Source organism: Phasianus colchicus, chromosome 1, assembly GCF_987193195.1.
Source record: "Phasianus colchicus chromosome 1, bPhaCol1.hap1.1, whole genome shotgun sequence".
Classification (NCBI taxonomy): domain Eukaryota; kingdom Metazoa; phylum Chordata; class Aves; order Galliformes; family Phasianidae; genus Phasianus; species Phasianus colchicus.
The window spans coordinates 140,268,056-140,283,734 of NC_143436.1; the positions used below are offsets into that span (position 1 = coordinate 140,268,056).

At 40.3% G+C, this 15,679-nt stretch overlaps 1 protein-coding gene across 3 annotated transcripts in view; it reads left to right on the plus strand.

The window, feature by feature from the left end:
* COL4A2 (collagen type IV alpha 2 chain) overlaps positions 1-15,679 on the plus strand; it is a 144,698-nt gene that overhangs the window by 36,249 nt on the left and 92,770 nt on the right. For all 3 annotated transcript variants that reach the window (XM_090128690.1, XM_090128698.1, XM_090128706.1), the window contains exon 4: positions 7,638-7,718. In XM_090128690.1, the coding sequence (XP_089984816.1) occupies positions 7,638-7,718 (81 nt within the window). The remainder of the gene's footprint in view (positions 1-7,637; positions 7,719-15,679) is intronic.

The following is a 15,679-nucleotide window of genomic DNA, read 5'->3' on the forward strand; positions in this document are numbered from 1 at the left end:
AAAATAATATGCATCTCTAAAAGCATACTTTTATAAAGATGGAATCAAGTTTAAAATTTGGTTTGGTATCTTTTAACTTATCAATCCATATTTTCCCTCAGCCGCTTCTGCACCTTCTATCTTTAAGATTGAATTATACATCCCTCTTCTGAAAAATAAATTCCAGCTTCAGACTTACTAGACACATCCCTGTGTTTTTGTTTGTTTTTCTGTAAGCCTTTATATGATCCTTCATCAGCTCCTAGAAGCTGCAGCACTTTCAAGCAGTGACCTAATGCTGCTTTTTAGGATTCTCTTTCTGATAGCTTTGTAAATTCTACAAAACTAAGCAGCAGTAATGAATTTTTATGTAAATTCGACTGTTTTTCTTCTTAGACATTTTGAAACATTTTAACTGGATTTTCCCATCTTAAACTCTAGTCCCTTTCTTAGGATAACATCCCAACGAGGAAAAAAAACCATCAAAATGCAGCTGATCCCAACTTCTTTACTTGTAAATACCGGACCCCCTTTCACTGATTTCTTGACAGAAACCTATGTCACTGCATGGACTTCTTGCTTGGAAGAGTACCATTTGCAAACAGCCACATTCAGGTCAAGTGAGCAAGCAAGATCCCTGGACAGTTATGCAGATATCTGTGCCTTATATTTAGGCAGATTTGTAGATTTCCTCTATGACACAGCCTCTTAAAGACCTTCCTTTTTATTTTTAATGCCTGCCATATCACAGCAGCTCCTTCTGGATTCCATCTGGCTTGCTCAGTAATTGTGAGCTTGGATGAAAGCTACAAAATTAGAAATGCTTTCATGAAAATGCGAAGGGTAAGTTCACACTGCAGCATGTCTGGCTTCCGCAGTTTTTAGAAGTCAGTTTCTCAAGCCTGGGACAAGAGAACATTTTCATTTGAAGAGGAGATGGTAAATAGTACCTCAAATAAAGTGAGCATGTGGAGCTGTGAAATTTCACTTTGAAATGAAACTATACAGCCTTCAAATCGAGGCTGCATGCCAAAAAGTTCATATAATCAAGAGCCACAAGTAAGCCCATAAGAGGAAAGTCTTTTATAGCTTCACATCTAAGAGGTGCAGGATTCATGTTTCCCGTTGCTGGCTTTGACGTCCTTGCTAAGACTCACTTGAAAGGATGAGTTTCTGTCCGTTGGGGACTTGGCAGCATCAGAGACTTTGTATTCTCATCCTCCAGCCCCTCAGTCCCAGACAAAAAGCACAGGAATCCCAGTCTGTATCCCAGGAACTGTGCTATTTTGGGATTCTTCTCTGCTGATGTTCCCCATCAGGACTCAGAAACGAAGTGAGCTGCTTATGTGATGGACAACCTGCTTTACAGTTTTCTCTATAAACCCCATCATGAGAGAGGCGGATCTGGAAACTCCACATAAATCAGTAATCTATAAATGCTTGCCACAGGCACTGCTGTTCCTGTTACACTGGAAAGACTGCCTTAACCAGTAAACTGACCAGGTTTCTTTAGTGTGGCTAAAGTATGGTAAGCGTTCTTGTGTTCGTTCTGGGACCAATTTCTTCCTCCAGGTTTTTTTCTTGGAAGGACATGTAAATATATGCCTCCCTCTACTTCTGATGGGAGGTGTAAACTTTCACAAAATATTGAGGTCACAAACTATTCCAGTTGCCATGCATCCAGTCTAGAAAAGATTATGGCTCCCATTCAAATATGAAAGAAAGAATTATTTCTTAGCTAAGTAATTCTTAGAACAGTTAGAGAGAGGATCCACACCCACATCTTTTCCTTCCTCTCTAAATGTGCTAATGTCTTTCTGCCATTCCCTTGACAGTTAAGGTCTTCAGTATGACAGTGGTCATACTGTCCAATGTACTTGCAGCTATTGCACTGCAAACAGGCAGTTTCAGATGGCTGATTCTTCCTTTGGCATGCATTTCTCCTAGGACAGAGCATTTTCCAGACCAAGTTTGATGCTGACTAATTCAGATTGCCCCACTAATAGTTCTCCATACTTGTTCTGAAAGATTGTTTATGGATGTTTCTAGAGAAATAAATTTGATATCCAGGAAACAAATGTCTTCATCTTTTTAAGGAGTAAAAGGCTTGTTTGGAACAAATGCAACTGTGCAGTTACATTTGAAACCAAGTTCTTATCTGTCTGCTTCCTCAGCAACAGGGTTATCCAACCATATTCTTAATTTATTTTTTTCTCATCTCTTTCAAAGGCAGCAGAGGATTAATGCTTCTAAATCAGGGCTTTAATGGACCAAATTTGAAATTAATGTGAGTGTTGACAACTGAAGGTCAGATGTGGAAATAGAGGTTCAAAGGGGAAGTGTAGGCCAGTTTCCCTGGCAGCGGCAGCGTTCTGCCTCAGAAGCAGGTTTGCAATCTTGACTGGACTTTTTGGCTAAAATCTACTTTTTGGCTCACATGGAACGTCTGCTCCTTGTTGTGACGTGGCTGTAGCACGCGATGCATCAGCACCCCCTGCATCAGCATCCCAGACCTTCCAAAATCTCCTTGTTACAACACAGCCCTTTCAGAAGGGTTGCTGTGAATGACGGGAAAGCATCAAATTGGGCTGTGTCAAGCCAGAAGTTAATTCACAAATGCAACCTGTAAAACTTCAGTGAAGAAAATATGGGTGTGTAGAATCCTTTGATTCCAGGTTGCAATATTTGTATTATAATTTCCGTGGGGTGTTTTTCAGCAACATGTGAGGAAATGGCTTATATTTCCTGGTCTTTCTGTACTCATAGAACTTTACTTTGAGGTCTGTCCTCAGATTGCCTTTGTTCTCTGTCGGAATACCAACCATTGAAGCGAAGGTACTTCAATGAACATGCAGAGATAACATATCATTAGTGTGTGGAAAAGTTTAAAGAGAGCTAGGTATATTTTTCTAGGTTTCTTAAGAGTTTGGCTAAAAGAAACTGTCAAAAGAGTATGACTTCTTTGAGAAGAAGTTGTCTTTTATTAGCTGAAGATATATTAACACAATTAATAATGTTTTGGGACAAAAAAAAAGTTATGTGAAATCAAGAGGACAAAAAAAATGTGTTAGAACATATGCGTTTTATGTATACTGTTTTATATGCATAAAAAAAGACAGTGGTTCCACCAAGCTAATATATAAGCTGTACAAATATAGATGGCACATGTTTTCCCTTGCTTGTTCTTAAGTATAAATGGTGTTTGTAGAAATCAAAGAATATTAAGATAGTGTATAATCAAATAATATTAAGATGTTATAGTAATAAAATAAACAAGAGAGTTAGGCAAAGCAAGACAAAGAGAATAGATAGGATTCTTACCTGTATCATGGGCCTGCTCAGGAAACTCCAGTGGAGTGGATCTTCAGAAGAGAGCTCCTTCTCTATTGGTAGTCAGCTCTTAAATGGTTCTAGGAGGGGTGGAGCCAGCACAGGCTCCACCCCTTCCTGCAGCACAGGTGAACTGCTTTCACCTGTGCTTCCCTGGCTGACTCATTGCTCGCCTCAGGTGATTAATCAGAGGTTCAGGCCGTGACTCAGCAGTTCCCATACAGTGTTCAAATTCCTTGAATCATTAATCATATATTCATTCCAGCACAGAGTGACCCAATGATGTTAAAAGAATGATTGGAAAATTCTCCCTTTCTGTTCGTTTCTTTCTTCATTCTCCCTTCTCCATCATTTCAGCTTCTCCATTCCAGCCTACTTCATGACCTGCTGGTTAGAGATTTCCCAGGGTAGGCACGTATTTGATTTTCTCAGTCAGAGAGCTCACATTTCCTTGGAGCCTCTTATGACTGCTGTACTGTTACGGGCAACGAATGGGACAGAGTAAAGCTGCCCTACTCACTCTTCTTCAGTGCAGTCTTCTCCAACTGCATTTTAAAAGCATTTCAAACTGAGCTGCAACCACATTTTGTAGTAGATTGGGTTCTGTGAGCTAGGAGCACTCTTGATGGGCTCCTGTGGATATTTCTAATAGAAGAGGGCAGAGAATGAATTGCAGATACTCATCTACTATGGGACATGTGCACTAGAGAGGGCTAGCTGTGGACACTTCAGACATAAATATCTCTCTCTGTCTCTTGACCCGGCTCCAGGATCTGTCTCCAGCCCTGCATCTGTAGTAGAGGAACTGGGAAGTTCTTCCACCTGATCTTCAGACTCCAGAGCAATTGGGCTGGAATCCAGATGGCCAAGTCGCTCGTACATACGTGTGTGACCAGAGCTAAAAGTAGCACAGCACTGCTGCAGGAGATGGTCAGTGAGCTTAGATGCTGCCAAGGTGAAGTGAGAGCCTGCAGAGGGCTGGGACTCCATGTAGATAGCAGACTTCAGGTGTAACAGGTGGAGATGTTTGCTATTTAAAGAATACACCTAATAATACTTTCTTGGCTAATTAACACACAACTGTTATCAGTTGTATTAATTCACAGTTATAGCACTGCCAGAAACACAGAGCAACAATTCTATTGCTTATTGTTAATAGGAATATTCATACACAGTTACACTACTATAAATATCTCTTACAAACAAACCATTGCTAGTTAATTTTTCCTCATCATTTCCAATTTTGTTAGAATTGAATTCCAAGTTGCTGTTTCTGTCACTGTAATCTGGGCAATTTTACCACTGCAGATTTCAATTGCGTAGATGAGACACGCAGCCTTGCATCCAAAGGTTGCCTGTTCTCCCCATTGCCCCCCAAACACACTGCTGTGGCACCTTCCTCAGATCAAAACAAGCATGTCTGCATATAAACATTTTTATGGTACTTTACAGCTACATATCCTATCTCTAAATTGTGAACTTTGCTAATATACTTGCATTTCATTTCCCTTTGTCTCAGTTACGCTCTCACGTGTAGAGTTCAGTTTATCGAGGTTTTACAAGGGTCTTTAAAAGATCTATTTTTAAACTTTAAAAGTCTGAAACTACAAAACTTGATACTATAACTTCCCAATAATGTCAGACTAAATGAATGTGCCATGATCTGCTTTTGAGAAATTGTATACATTCATAGATAATAAAGCAGAAAAAGCTACGTGTGACTGAAAGCTCCCAGAGACCTCCCACTAACTATCAAAATGTAAAGAATGGAAATTGAGCAATATGGAGAGCCCAGGTATAATTCAAAGTAGCGATGTTAACACTGATCTCAAATGTTTTCCATTTATGTTCCCTATCTTTGAAGAAGTCTTCCTGATGTTTCATCATCTTAAGAATATATGTGCATGAAAGGACAGAAAATGAGAAGAAAAGAGAAAAAAAACTTCCTAAGATTGTGGAAGAAAACAATTGTGTCTCCATATTAGCTGCTGGTATTTTTAAAACACACAATTTTAAAGGTTGGATGATGGATAGTACACAAACAATAGGCCTTGAACTTCTTCCAGTCAAAATAATATTAGCAGCCTCCAGGTTTTTTTTTACAAGAGGACAACTATCTTGCCATAGTTTTCTCCTTAGCAACAATTTACCAAATTTAGAGTCACCCTGCTAATTAAACAAACAAACAAAAAATCTTACTGTTCTCCTTGCTGTTTTCTCAGCAGGCATAATTGAAGCCTCTCATGATTTAATTACTGCATTTGACAGTTTGTTACTGCAATTTGGAAGGCTGCAATATTTTGTTATTTACATCTCCAGAACATTTCTCTAAAAGTCTGGGATTAATTCTGATGAGTGGCTGCACTGCTTATTACACCGGTTTCCATGCAGTGGTGTAGGTTCACACAGGCATTACATCCATGTGGCATACATAGAAACAAATAGAACTGTTCTTCACTTCTGAAAAGGCAGGGGGGAGAAATTCTGAAATTAAGGGTTCTGAGGGAGAGATGTACATTTCATCTGCAAAAAGGAAGAAATAAAGACATAATAAGCTTGTGACCATCCAGCCATTTAGTTAAAATGGACCAATCTGAACAAGATGTTAGAGTTTATAAAATGGTCTGGGCTTATTATTTCCTCTAAATAATAGTCTAAACAGAAAGCAAAGTTCAGAACATGACGTAGGGCACTGTTACCTCTGTGAAATAATTTCCTGAATCCAACACCTAACCTCCAAATAGCTCGGGGCATGGTTTCAGTTCTGTGGGCTTGTTTTTGCAGCACGGAATGCCTCCTTGTTTCATTAAAAGTAAATACAAAACTGAAACAAAAGTATTTTAATATGCAAAATGAGTTAGAGTACAGACAGGAATCCTCTCATGACAAGCATAATGACTTGTCTGAGAAACTCTGCATTGCTGTTGCCATAAATTTAAGAGCCTGTTGCATAAATACCACCAAAGGAGGGTTTAAGCAATGTCTGCCAGATACCTGCTTCATACCTGTTACTTAATTGTCTCTCAGAGTGGAATCCAAAGCCTGGAGCTGTGTTTTCAGGATCTTGATAAGGGAGAAGTGAATACCTGAGAAATCAGCCCCACGTGCTGAGCATGGGTTGATTACAGCTGCATGAAGAATGCTAAGCATTGGCAGTGCTGGTCCCTCTCTCTGCTTCAGGTCCTTGACCCAGGGCTAGAAGCAGGAGTGGCAGCATTACTGCCTTTGTGAGCCACAGCATGGCAGCTCAGAGCACCTGCCTTGTTTTGAAGGCTTCTTTCTACCAGCAGCAGTGCTCGTGAAAATTAGCAGCAGCTCTGAATGGGGGACTTGGGCTCCAGAACATCTTTCCTGTACCGTCAGACTTTGGTTCTTCTGTCTATTTCTTCTAACTCATCATTAGTGATGGGGAATCATTTTTTCCCTTTCTCAGTTTACTTAAGAAGCTGCTAGGGCACTTTTAGGGGTTTAAGACCTGCGGTGGGCCACAGGTCTTCACACTATTCCTAATCATTAAGTTGCAGTTCTAAAAGTTACACCACAGCATGCACAGCATCTCTGCTGTTTCCATTTTTGAACAAGAGTAACTGTGGCTGATGCCCTTGGTGCACAAGGTGGAATCTGAGCTGGGCTGCCCCATGGAGTCTTCCCAGGGGTTTGCATGGAGCAGTGCAAATCTTGCAATCAGCACATTTGCAACCCAGGCCAAGATAGTTCTATGCAAGCAGGACAGATAGACCTGCAGCTAACTCTTGGGTTAGGTCTGAATTCTAGGTCACTGTGGTTGGCTACTAGCAAGTTTGGGGTATCTCTAGAATAGAGAGCCATTAAAAGGGAGAGGGCAGAAGCTTGGCTTATGATTTTGAGCATGATATCTCTGTCTTCTTTTATGTCCACCCAAAATATTGTAAAATGTAGCAGTGATTTAGAGCATGCATAGAAGGATATGCTGCATTGTGACCTAGGACTTAGTCCATGTCCCTGAAGAATTCAAGCAGCTGTTCTTCTGTGACATGATATGTGTTGCATGTGTCAAAGAGATAGGTGAGATATCGCTCAGCATGGAGCTGCAGCATTTTGAAAATGTGGAAGGAAATGAACAGAGTGATATTATATCTCTTGATACTGATCTCCAAGAACTGGAAATCCTCTGACTGCTGCTCTGAGTGCAGCTTTAAGAGGTCTCACCAGAAAGTCATAGATCCACAGATCATAGTCATCTAATCCCGGTCTTTGCAATGAATCTACTAATTAACATTTATTATATTGTGCCAGATATTGTAGTTGATGCCAGTTAATTTTTGTCTTTTGTGTGTTCTGGCTTGCAGGGTGGAAAGAGTTACACAGGACCATGTGGAGGAAGAGACTGCAGTGGAGGATGTCAGTGTTTCCCTGAAAAAGGAGCCCGTGTAAGTAATATTTTTTTTCCTGCAGAAAGATCTTCATGCCATCAGCTCAGTGCCATTTGCTATAGGTAGACTTGCATTAGAGTGCTGGGGATATTCAATTTGTGTGGTGTTTTTGGTTTTGGTTTTTTTTTCAGGAAAAAGGTACTGTTGTTGCATCTTACTTCCTTGAGAGCTTGTAGGTTTGAAAAAAAAAAAAAAACTTTGTTATGAAGTATAGCAGATCATTCTTTTAAAGCTAAGGATCAAGGGACCTCACAATGCTAAATGACTGCGAACAAAATCACTTGGTAACTTTCTTGAAGTCTTACTAATGAAATTGTGTCTGATGAAAAGATATCTCATATAGGTGGTTTCCCATCAGATGGGAAGCAGGTCTGCGGGACTTGAAATTCCTACTGGAAGGAAACTGCCTGGGACTTTCTGGCATTGGGTTGTTTCTGGTACTCTTTTCTTTTAGGGAATAAAGATGAGAGGCAGAGAATGGGAGATGTGGTGGAAGCAACAAGCCACCTGCCCATAAAGCTCTGAGCAGTTGAGCAGTTCTTTGTGGCTCAAAGCCCTGGCTGGCAGGCTCCTTTTGTACAGCATGGTCTGTTGCAGCTGAGACAGTGACTCAGCCTTTTCCATCCACCCATCCCTAATAGGCCAGGCAAGAGATGTGGCAGATCATGTGCTTTCTGCTATCACTCTTACTTTCTTCCATTCAGCAGACTGTCAGTTCCCATTCCCATCACATTCTTCAAGCTTGACTCCACGTCTGAGTGGAAGAAGAGATTGGTAGCAAAGTCACTGTGTAGGTGGAAGGCAAGGAACACTTTTGTTTACTGCAGAAGTCCTGATGTCTCTGTGGAAGTCAGGTGATCCCAGAGTTATCATGTCATGAGCATTGAAATTGTTATACTCCCTTTTCCTGACCACAGTCTGTTCTTGATCTGCTTTCCATTGCAATAACCTAATGACAAGCTGATGACACTGAGGTCAAACAAATCCTTCCCCTGAGGCACATATTCTGCAGGGGATCTCTCCAGCTGTTATTGCCCTTCCCTGATCATTGAGCACATGAAGCTTAGCAGATGCCTCCTGCCACTCTTCTCCAAGGGCAGTGAAAGCTTACTGTTGCTGTATGAAATGGCTTTAAGTATGAAACTGCTATGCTTCTCTTCTTTTTTTGTTGTTGTTGTTGTTCTAAGGTAAAGCACGGACCTACTAGTTCTCCACTAATGCTCATGAAAATTGTCATATGTTGAAAAACCACCAACTTCTGTGACTAACATATTTTTCTTCTTTCTTTTGACTGTGAATAACCCTTAATTTCAACTTGCTACATCTGCAGGAAAAGAGAGGTAGCTAAACAAAAGCAATTGTATAGGTTAGAAAAGCTGGAAATGTGAAGCTATCAAAGCAGAGAATCACCCAGGTGTCACAGAAGTTTAGTTGCTTCATATCTAAATTAGGAGACAAGGGCATACTTCGTGTACTCTCCACTCTCACTCTTTCACTTATGTCAGGGAAGCAAGTAATCCCATTAACTAAACACAGTGATTAAATAAGCCACTGAAAAAGGGGAAAAGAGGATGTTATAAAACATTGATTACATTTTTCATTGATTACATTTTGTGGTTAGTGGGTTAGTGGTGGAAATTGTGAAGGATTATTGGGGAAAGTGATTTAAAGACTTCAAAAATTGTATTTAAATTCCCTGCGACTATATACCTCATTCTGAGTCAGCATACTGTGCGTGTATTTTGTGTCTGCTTCTCTCCTCAGATGTCACAACCTTGGTGAAACATCTGGTTTAAGAAATAAGAGTGGCCTTTAGAGACTAGTCAAATTTGGCATAGCTTCTGGTCTCATGCTCAGTCCTCAGTGGGAATATTTATTTTCACAGAACCTCTGTATAATTTGGCACAACACATATTTTCTTTTTGAGGTGACTCATTACATGCACAATAGACATATTTCATGTTTGTACTTGTAAGAGTGCCTGAAGCAGCCTGCTGGAATCTGCTTGTTTGGTGACTCTGTGTCAGGTACAACACAGCTGTCACTTGCAGGGCGTCTAGAATTCAGGTAGAAGCAATGCTGCAAGAGCCAGCAGCCAATGGCAATACCATTGCCCTGCCATACAGTGTAAGTGCACATTCTTCTCATAGCACATCTCTCAAAACCAGGCAAACAAAAGCACTTTCTTCAGCTTCCTGCTGCTGGATGCGTATCAGAAACTGTTGAATGAAGTAAATTCACTGGGGTGGTAAATACTATTGCAAAATATGACAGTGGAAAACGTCTGAAAAAACCTCTATCTTTTTATTCATCTATGGTTCTGCTTCATTTTCTGCCTTTGTTTCAGTTACAATCTTAAGGTATACCATTCAGATAAGGATTCTTTTCCTTATCATCTTAATCCAATTGCACTGTTTTTAAATAAGTGCTTTGTTACTGAAATATGCTCAGTGCTATCTTCTGGGGGCTCTGTGCTAGAGGTACAGAGGCACTGTCTGTCCAGATGTGTGAAGATTCAGCCAGACTCTGGTGACGTGTGCCAGGTCTCCAGATGCATGATGGCTGGAAGCCCTGTGGTTCTATCTGCACGGCTTTTGTTTTGAAACCAATAACTGTATACGTGAAGGCAGAGAGAAGTTGAATCATGTGTCAGGCAGGCAGTTTCTAGGGACAAAAGGCCACTTAGCACAAGTCAATGCACCCAACAGACCTGACAAAAAAAGAATTATGGTATTCCTAGGTTGTGATTTTTTACTATTTCCAGCCTTTTGTTCTGTTCATGGCTGAGCTTGGCCATGAAGCTTTCTCTGGGCACAGATGGAGCAGAGTGAAATCCATTGGGGATGTGAAAATGAAGTGTCAGAAGCTTGACTCGCTTGCCATAGTGGTGAGGAACCTCTGCAGCAAGGCAAATGGAGCAGCTAATGTGCAAGCTTCCAGCTCTTGTTTGAGCTGGGAGTTTGGGTATGGCACTTTCTGCCTCATTTCCATGAGGAAGACAGATCTGATTCAGACCTTCAGAGAATCACAGGACATCACAAGTGATGATGACTTCTGCAATTCACAGCTCAGAGACGTTTCTCTAAAGGTGTATCTTTCCCAGGTCACACATGATTCCCTTGAAGTTGCCACCTTCTGCCTTGCTTTTGAGTTGATGCCTCCAGAGCAAAAAGAAGAAAGGGAACTTCCTCCATAAGTTGTTTTTTTTTCTACTGTCTAATGATACCCAAGTCTTTGTTCCTGTTCACAGCAGGAACCTAATTCAAATCTAGGTGTGTATTTACTGTTAGCTGGATACAAATATCCAGTCTTTAAAGGTCTGATCATACCTTAAGGCCAGCTGCACAGTCATCTGGCCATTCTTGCAGCTGGCAAATCTCTCAGCAGAAATACAATGAGAATCCAACTTCCTGCAGGAGTGCGCTGACCCATGCAGCAAGCAATTGTGTGTATTCAAGCCTTAAGTGAAGGGTGCAGAGTGACAAGGGAGAGGAAGGACAGCAGCCTCATCTTCTTGTTAACTAATGTGTGAAGAAAAGATTGTGAGGAATACCAAGGTGCCTGTATAAGAAGGGAAGGAGAAGAGGGAAACACTGACGCTGTATTGAAATTCTACTTTAAATGAAGCAGAAGCCTTCAGCTGAAGGAAGGGGGAAAAAATGGATAAACTTCTGGTTTCTTTCCTTTTCCTCAAAATTTTTATTGCAGCTCTTAAAATTTTGAGAGTTAAAGCTCTTTGCAGACTGTATAATGGGCAGAGATTGCATCTATTGGTGCATATATACACACCTTTCAAGTCTGTTAAAACATGAATGCACTTATGTAGGAAACGGTAACTCCTTTCAGTACAATGGCCAACTGTTTGACTTGCTCAAGTTCATAATCAACCCCACTTCATAATCAACCTAGAGGGCTTTGTAGAAAGTGGAAATGAATAGCAATCTTTTTGATCTTTCTGTAGGGAAAATGCACTCTATTGAAATCTAGCTTTCTACTTTCTATCTGAAGCAAGCATCAAGCACTGCTTGTGCTGTTGTTTTTGCAGGGGACTGGAATAATGGTAACTGAAATGAAAGAACTGCTTCATGTTCCCATAAAGGCCATTTTATGGGAATGCCAAAACATTTCTTTTTAATCAGGACTAATTCAGTAAATAAAATTTAATTCACTACAGCTCCTTTACAGATATTTGTTGTATTGCTTTCACTAATGCAATGGCCAAGGTTACGTTATTATTTGTTCACGTATGATCATTCCTGTCTGCTTTTGAGTACTATACAATTGTGAAATCCAGTGTCTGATCTTAACTTACAAGCATTTTCCATACAAGCCTAAGTCTTAACACATGGACTACATCAAGCAGATGTTTTCTTCTGTAGTTAAATGAAGTCAACAGAATGCAACACTTAAATATTCTAAAGTCACTTCCATTCTTATATCCTCAGGGAAACTGTTAAAAGCAGTAAAATAATTTTATTAACTGTTAACGTAATTTTTGAATTTCACAATAAACCAGGTTAGCAGGTGATATAATGGCAGTAGCTCCTTGATAACTCATGGTTAGTGTAAGTTGATATATCTGATATTTTACCTTTTTTTAACATGAGAAATTTCTTCCCATCATCTACCCCAGTACATCCAGCCCATTACTCTGTCTATAACAGTGATGGTAGGATGTTCTATTTAGGGGGAGTGCAGGGATCTGAAAACTTTCTGCAGTCCATTCCCTTGTAACCAAAATCATATTGTTAGAGGTATGACATATTTCTATATTTCTTCAGTATTTATGTTTCTCCCTGAATCTATCTAATCTTTTTCTGGAGCTGCTCTGTGTCTTTACAACCTCCTGTGGCACCAAGGAGTTTGCTAATCAAATAAAATGAAATTACTGCGCAACATCTTCTATTTTCGTCTAGTTTCATCAAGTACACTCTATTTCTAGTACTGTAGGTTTGGGGAAGGAGCAGTTCTACATTTACTTTGCATCCTGCTTTCAGAATTATGTAAACCTCAATAATTTCCCCTCTGCACTTTCTCTTGTCCAAAAAACAAGATTCCCAGCCTTCTTAGACTCTCCTTAGAAGGCAGCACTCCAGCCCCTCATTTCTCATTACTCTTTTCTTTCTGGTCTATGAGAATTTGTAGGATTATGGGTATGAGTGCACCAAAGTCTTCTTCAGCAGCAAATTGACACTCTGTTTTCTTCTCCATACGCTCCTGACACTTGCCAGTACTGAAGTTTGACTGCTCCCCAGTTTTGTGAGGTCTTTCTGGATCTCCCCATCATCAGCATGGCATTTAACAACTTTTTGTCAGCTAGTATCATCTACAGACTTGTGTGTTTCACAGCTCAGACCCTGTTGCATCTCCATTTTGAAATGTGACTGCCAAGCACTATTCCTTTCTTCTTATCTTTTAGCCTATGGTTCATAAAAGCACCTCTCTCCCAAATCCAGAGGCATTTATTTTAGAATGTGTTGGTGAAGATTTTTTTCAAAGCCATACTGAATATCCAAATATATTATGGTTACTGGGTCCTGCTTTACCATCCATATCCTTTTGCTCAGATAAAGTACTCTTTATGGCAGATGCCTGCATGGCCAAGCAAGGAAGTTAGACAACTTGGCCCACAGTTCCCATGCTCTCCTTTTGAGTCTGTTTTTCACATGGCAATTGAGCTGGCACCAACCAAGACTGTTTGCAGTAATGCTTCCACACCTTAGTCAGCAACTCTGCAGTTTCACACTGAGTTTCTTCGGAAGTCTCATGTGAATGTCACCACTCCTGCTCACTTACTAAGGTCTGCCTGGTCTATTTTATCATCTGCTTCCTTATATTTTCCTGAAATTAATCTGGCTCAAAGAACAGCTTGGATTTGGAGCTATCTCAAACAACTTCAGCAGTGGAAACCTTTGCAAAGATTTCCCTGAGTTCTTCTGCTGTGGTCTTGCTGTCCCCAAGTGCTTTTAAGCCTTTGACATTGTGTGGTATTATTACTCCCATTGATGGCTTCTTTGCTTTTTACTATCAGCTTGAGGATCTTCTGCAAACTGTTGGCATTCTTTTTCAGACATCCTAATTGCCAGTTACTCTTGATCTGGTTTTTATGAGCTTTCTTGTTCATCTAAGCAATTTTTAAAATGTTAAACTTTTTCCCTGCAATAGCCTCTGTAGCATTTTTTATGAGCTATGCAGGGGTTTTATTGAACTGTTTTATTTTCTTTTTTATATGCGAAACAGTTTACCAGGATTTTTAATACAGTGTTTTTGAAAAGCCTCCAGGTTACTCTAGGCTTCCTGCCTTTTGGATTGCTTTTATAGGTTTTCACTATTTGTCTGATTTTTATGTATTTCCCCTTCTTGAAATTGAATATCTGTGTGATGCATTTGCTTGGCTACTCATCTGACTACGTTATTAAGTTAAAGTTGTGTTGTGAAGCTATTAGAGAGCATTCTCCCACTAGTACCTCTTGAACCAGGTCCTGTGCACGCAAGACTAAATCCAGAGAGGCATTGTTTCTTGTGGCTTCCAGGACTCAAGTGTCACTGTGTCCAAATATTTTATCTCTTTGTCTCATCTGAATGAGGTGTTGTGTCTGACTGTATGTGGGTAAGTAAAATAGCCAGCATTACTGACCTAGTTTTTCAACTTCTCTAATTTCTTAGAATACTTCATGATCATTGTCTTTAACAGGGAGTCCCAACTGTAAACACAGTGCTGGTTTTCTGTTATTTCCCTCTACAGGAATTCCCTCCTTTGTCCTCTGTTGTTATTTTTTCTGTTACACTTCATATTAGCCTTCACATCCTGTGCCACAGCTCTGCATGTACCTTGTCTCCAGTCATTTCAGTAAAGCTGACAGCCTAGCAACTCAGTATGCCACTGATTATCCACCTTCCACCATCCTGAGACGCCTCTTGAAACAGAATTGTCATAATTTCCTACTCCTAATTTTTAGATTTCTGGCATTGTTACAGAATCATAGAATTACAAAACACTTGGGTTGGAAGGGACCTTAAAGACCATCCAATTCCAACCCTTGTGGTAGCTGGGTTCCTCTTGGTATAGATGAGGGCCCAGGGCCCCATCCGATGTGGCCTTGAACATCTCCAGGCATGGGGATCCACAGCTTCTCCAAACAACTTGTTCCAATAACTCACCACCCTCTTAATATTGAATTTTGCCCTAACGTCTAATCTAAATCTCCCTTATTTTGGTTTAGAACCTTTCCCCCTTGTCCTATCACTATCTACTCAAGTAAAAAATCATTCTACATCTTTTTCTATGAGCCCCTTTAAGTTAAGGAGGAAAGCACTTAAGGATTTTGCCAACAGAGGTTCCAGGTGCCAGTCAGATGGCATTGTAAATAGCTATTTACCTTCCCTATTTAATATATTCATGGTATTTCCTTCCTTGCTTTTGAAGAATTCTGAGCATCAGCTATGTTTCACTCTCATGTTCCTTGAATCCAGACTAGGTGCTCCGCCATGCCAGTCTTTCCCCTGTTTCTAGTATAACTATTTCTCTGTGACCTTTCTAACTCTCAGTAATAGCAGCCTTGTTCCACTCTGAAGACCAGCTCATTCCTCTTGTGCCGCTTGCTTTGTTTTAGTTTACCTGCACATCAGTCCTCCACAGAATAGCCATGCGTTAATCCCACTGGACAACATGACCATTAGTTCTTCCATTTTTACCACCACAAATACCATTCTGGACATCTCATATTTTCTGCTACTTTTACACAACACACCTTGTCCTTTCTGTGCAACAGATTGAGTAGTCTCTGCTCTGTTGTACAACTTTTGCCTTCATCCTAACCTTAAAATATGTTAGCACTTGAAAGCCTATATTACTATAACTTCTCCTTCGAGTGGTATTACTCTGTTCTTTCTCTACTCATATCAAGCTAAGTAGCAACATAGAAGATCTGGCCTTGGTGAGATGTGCCTAGGAGTTG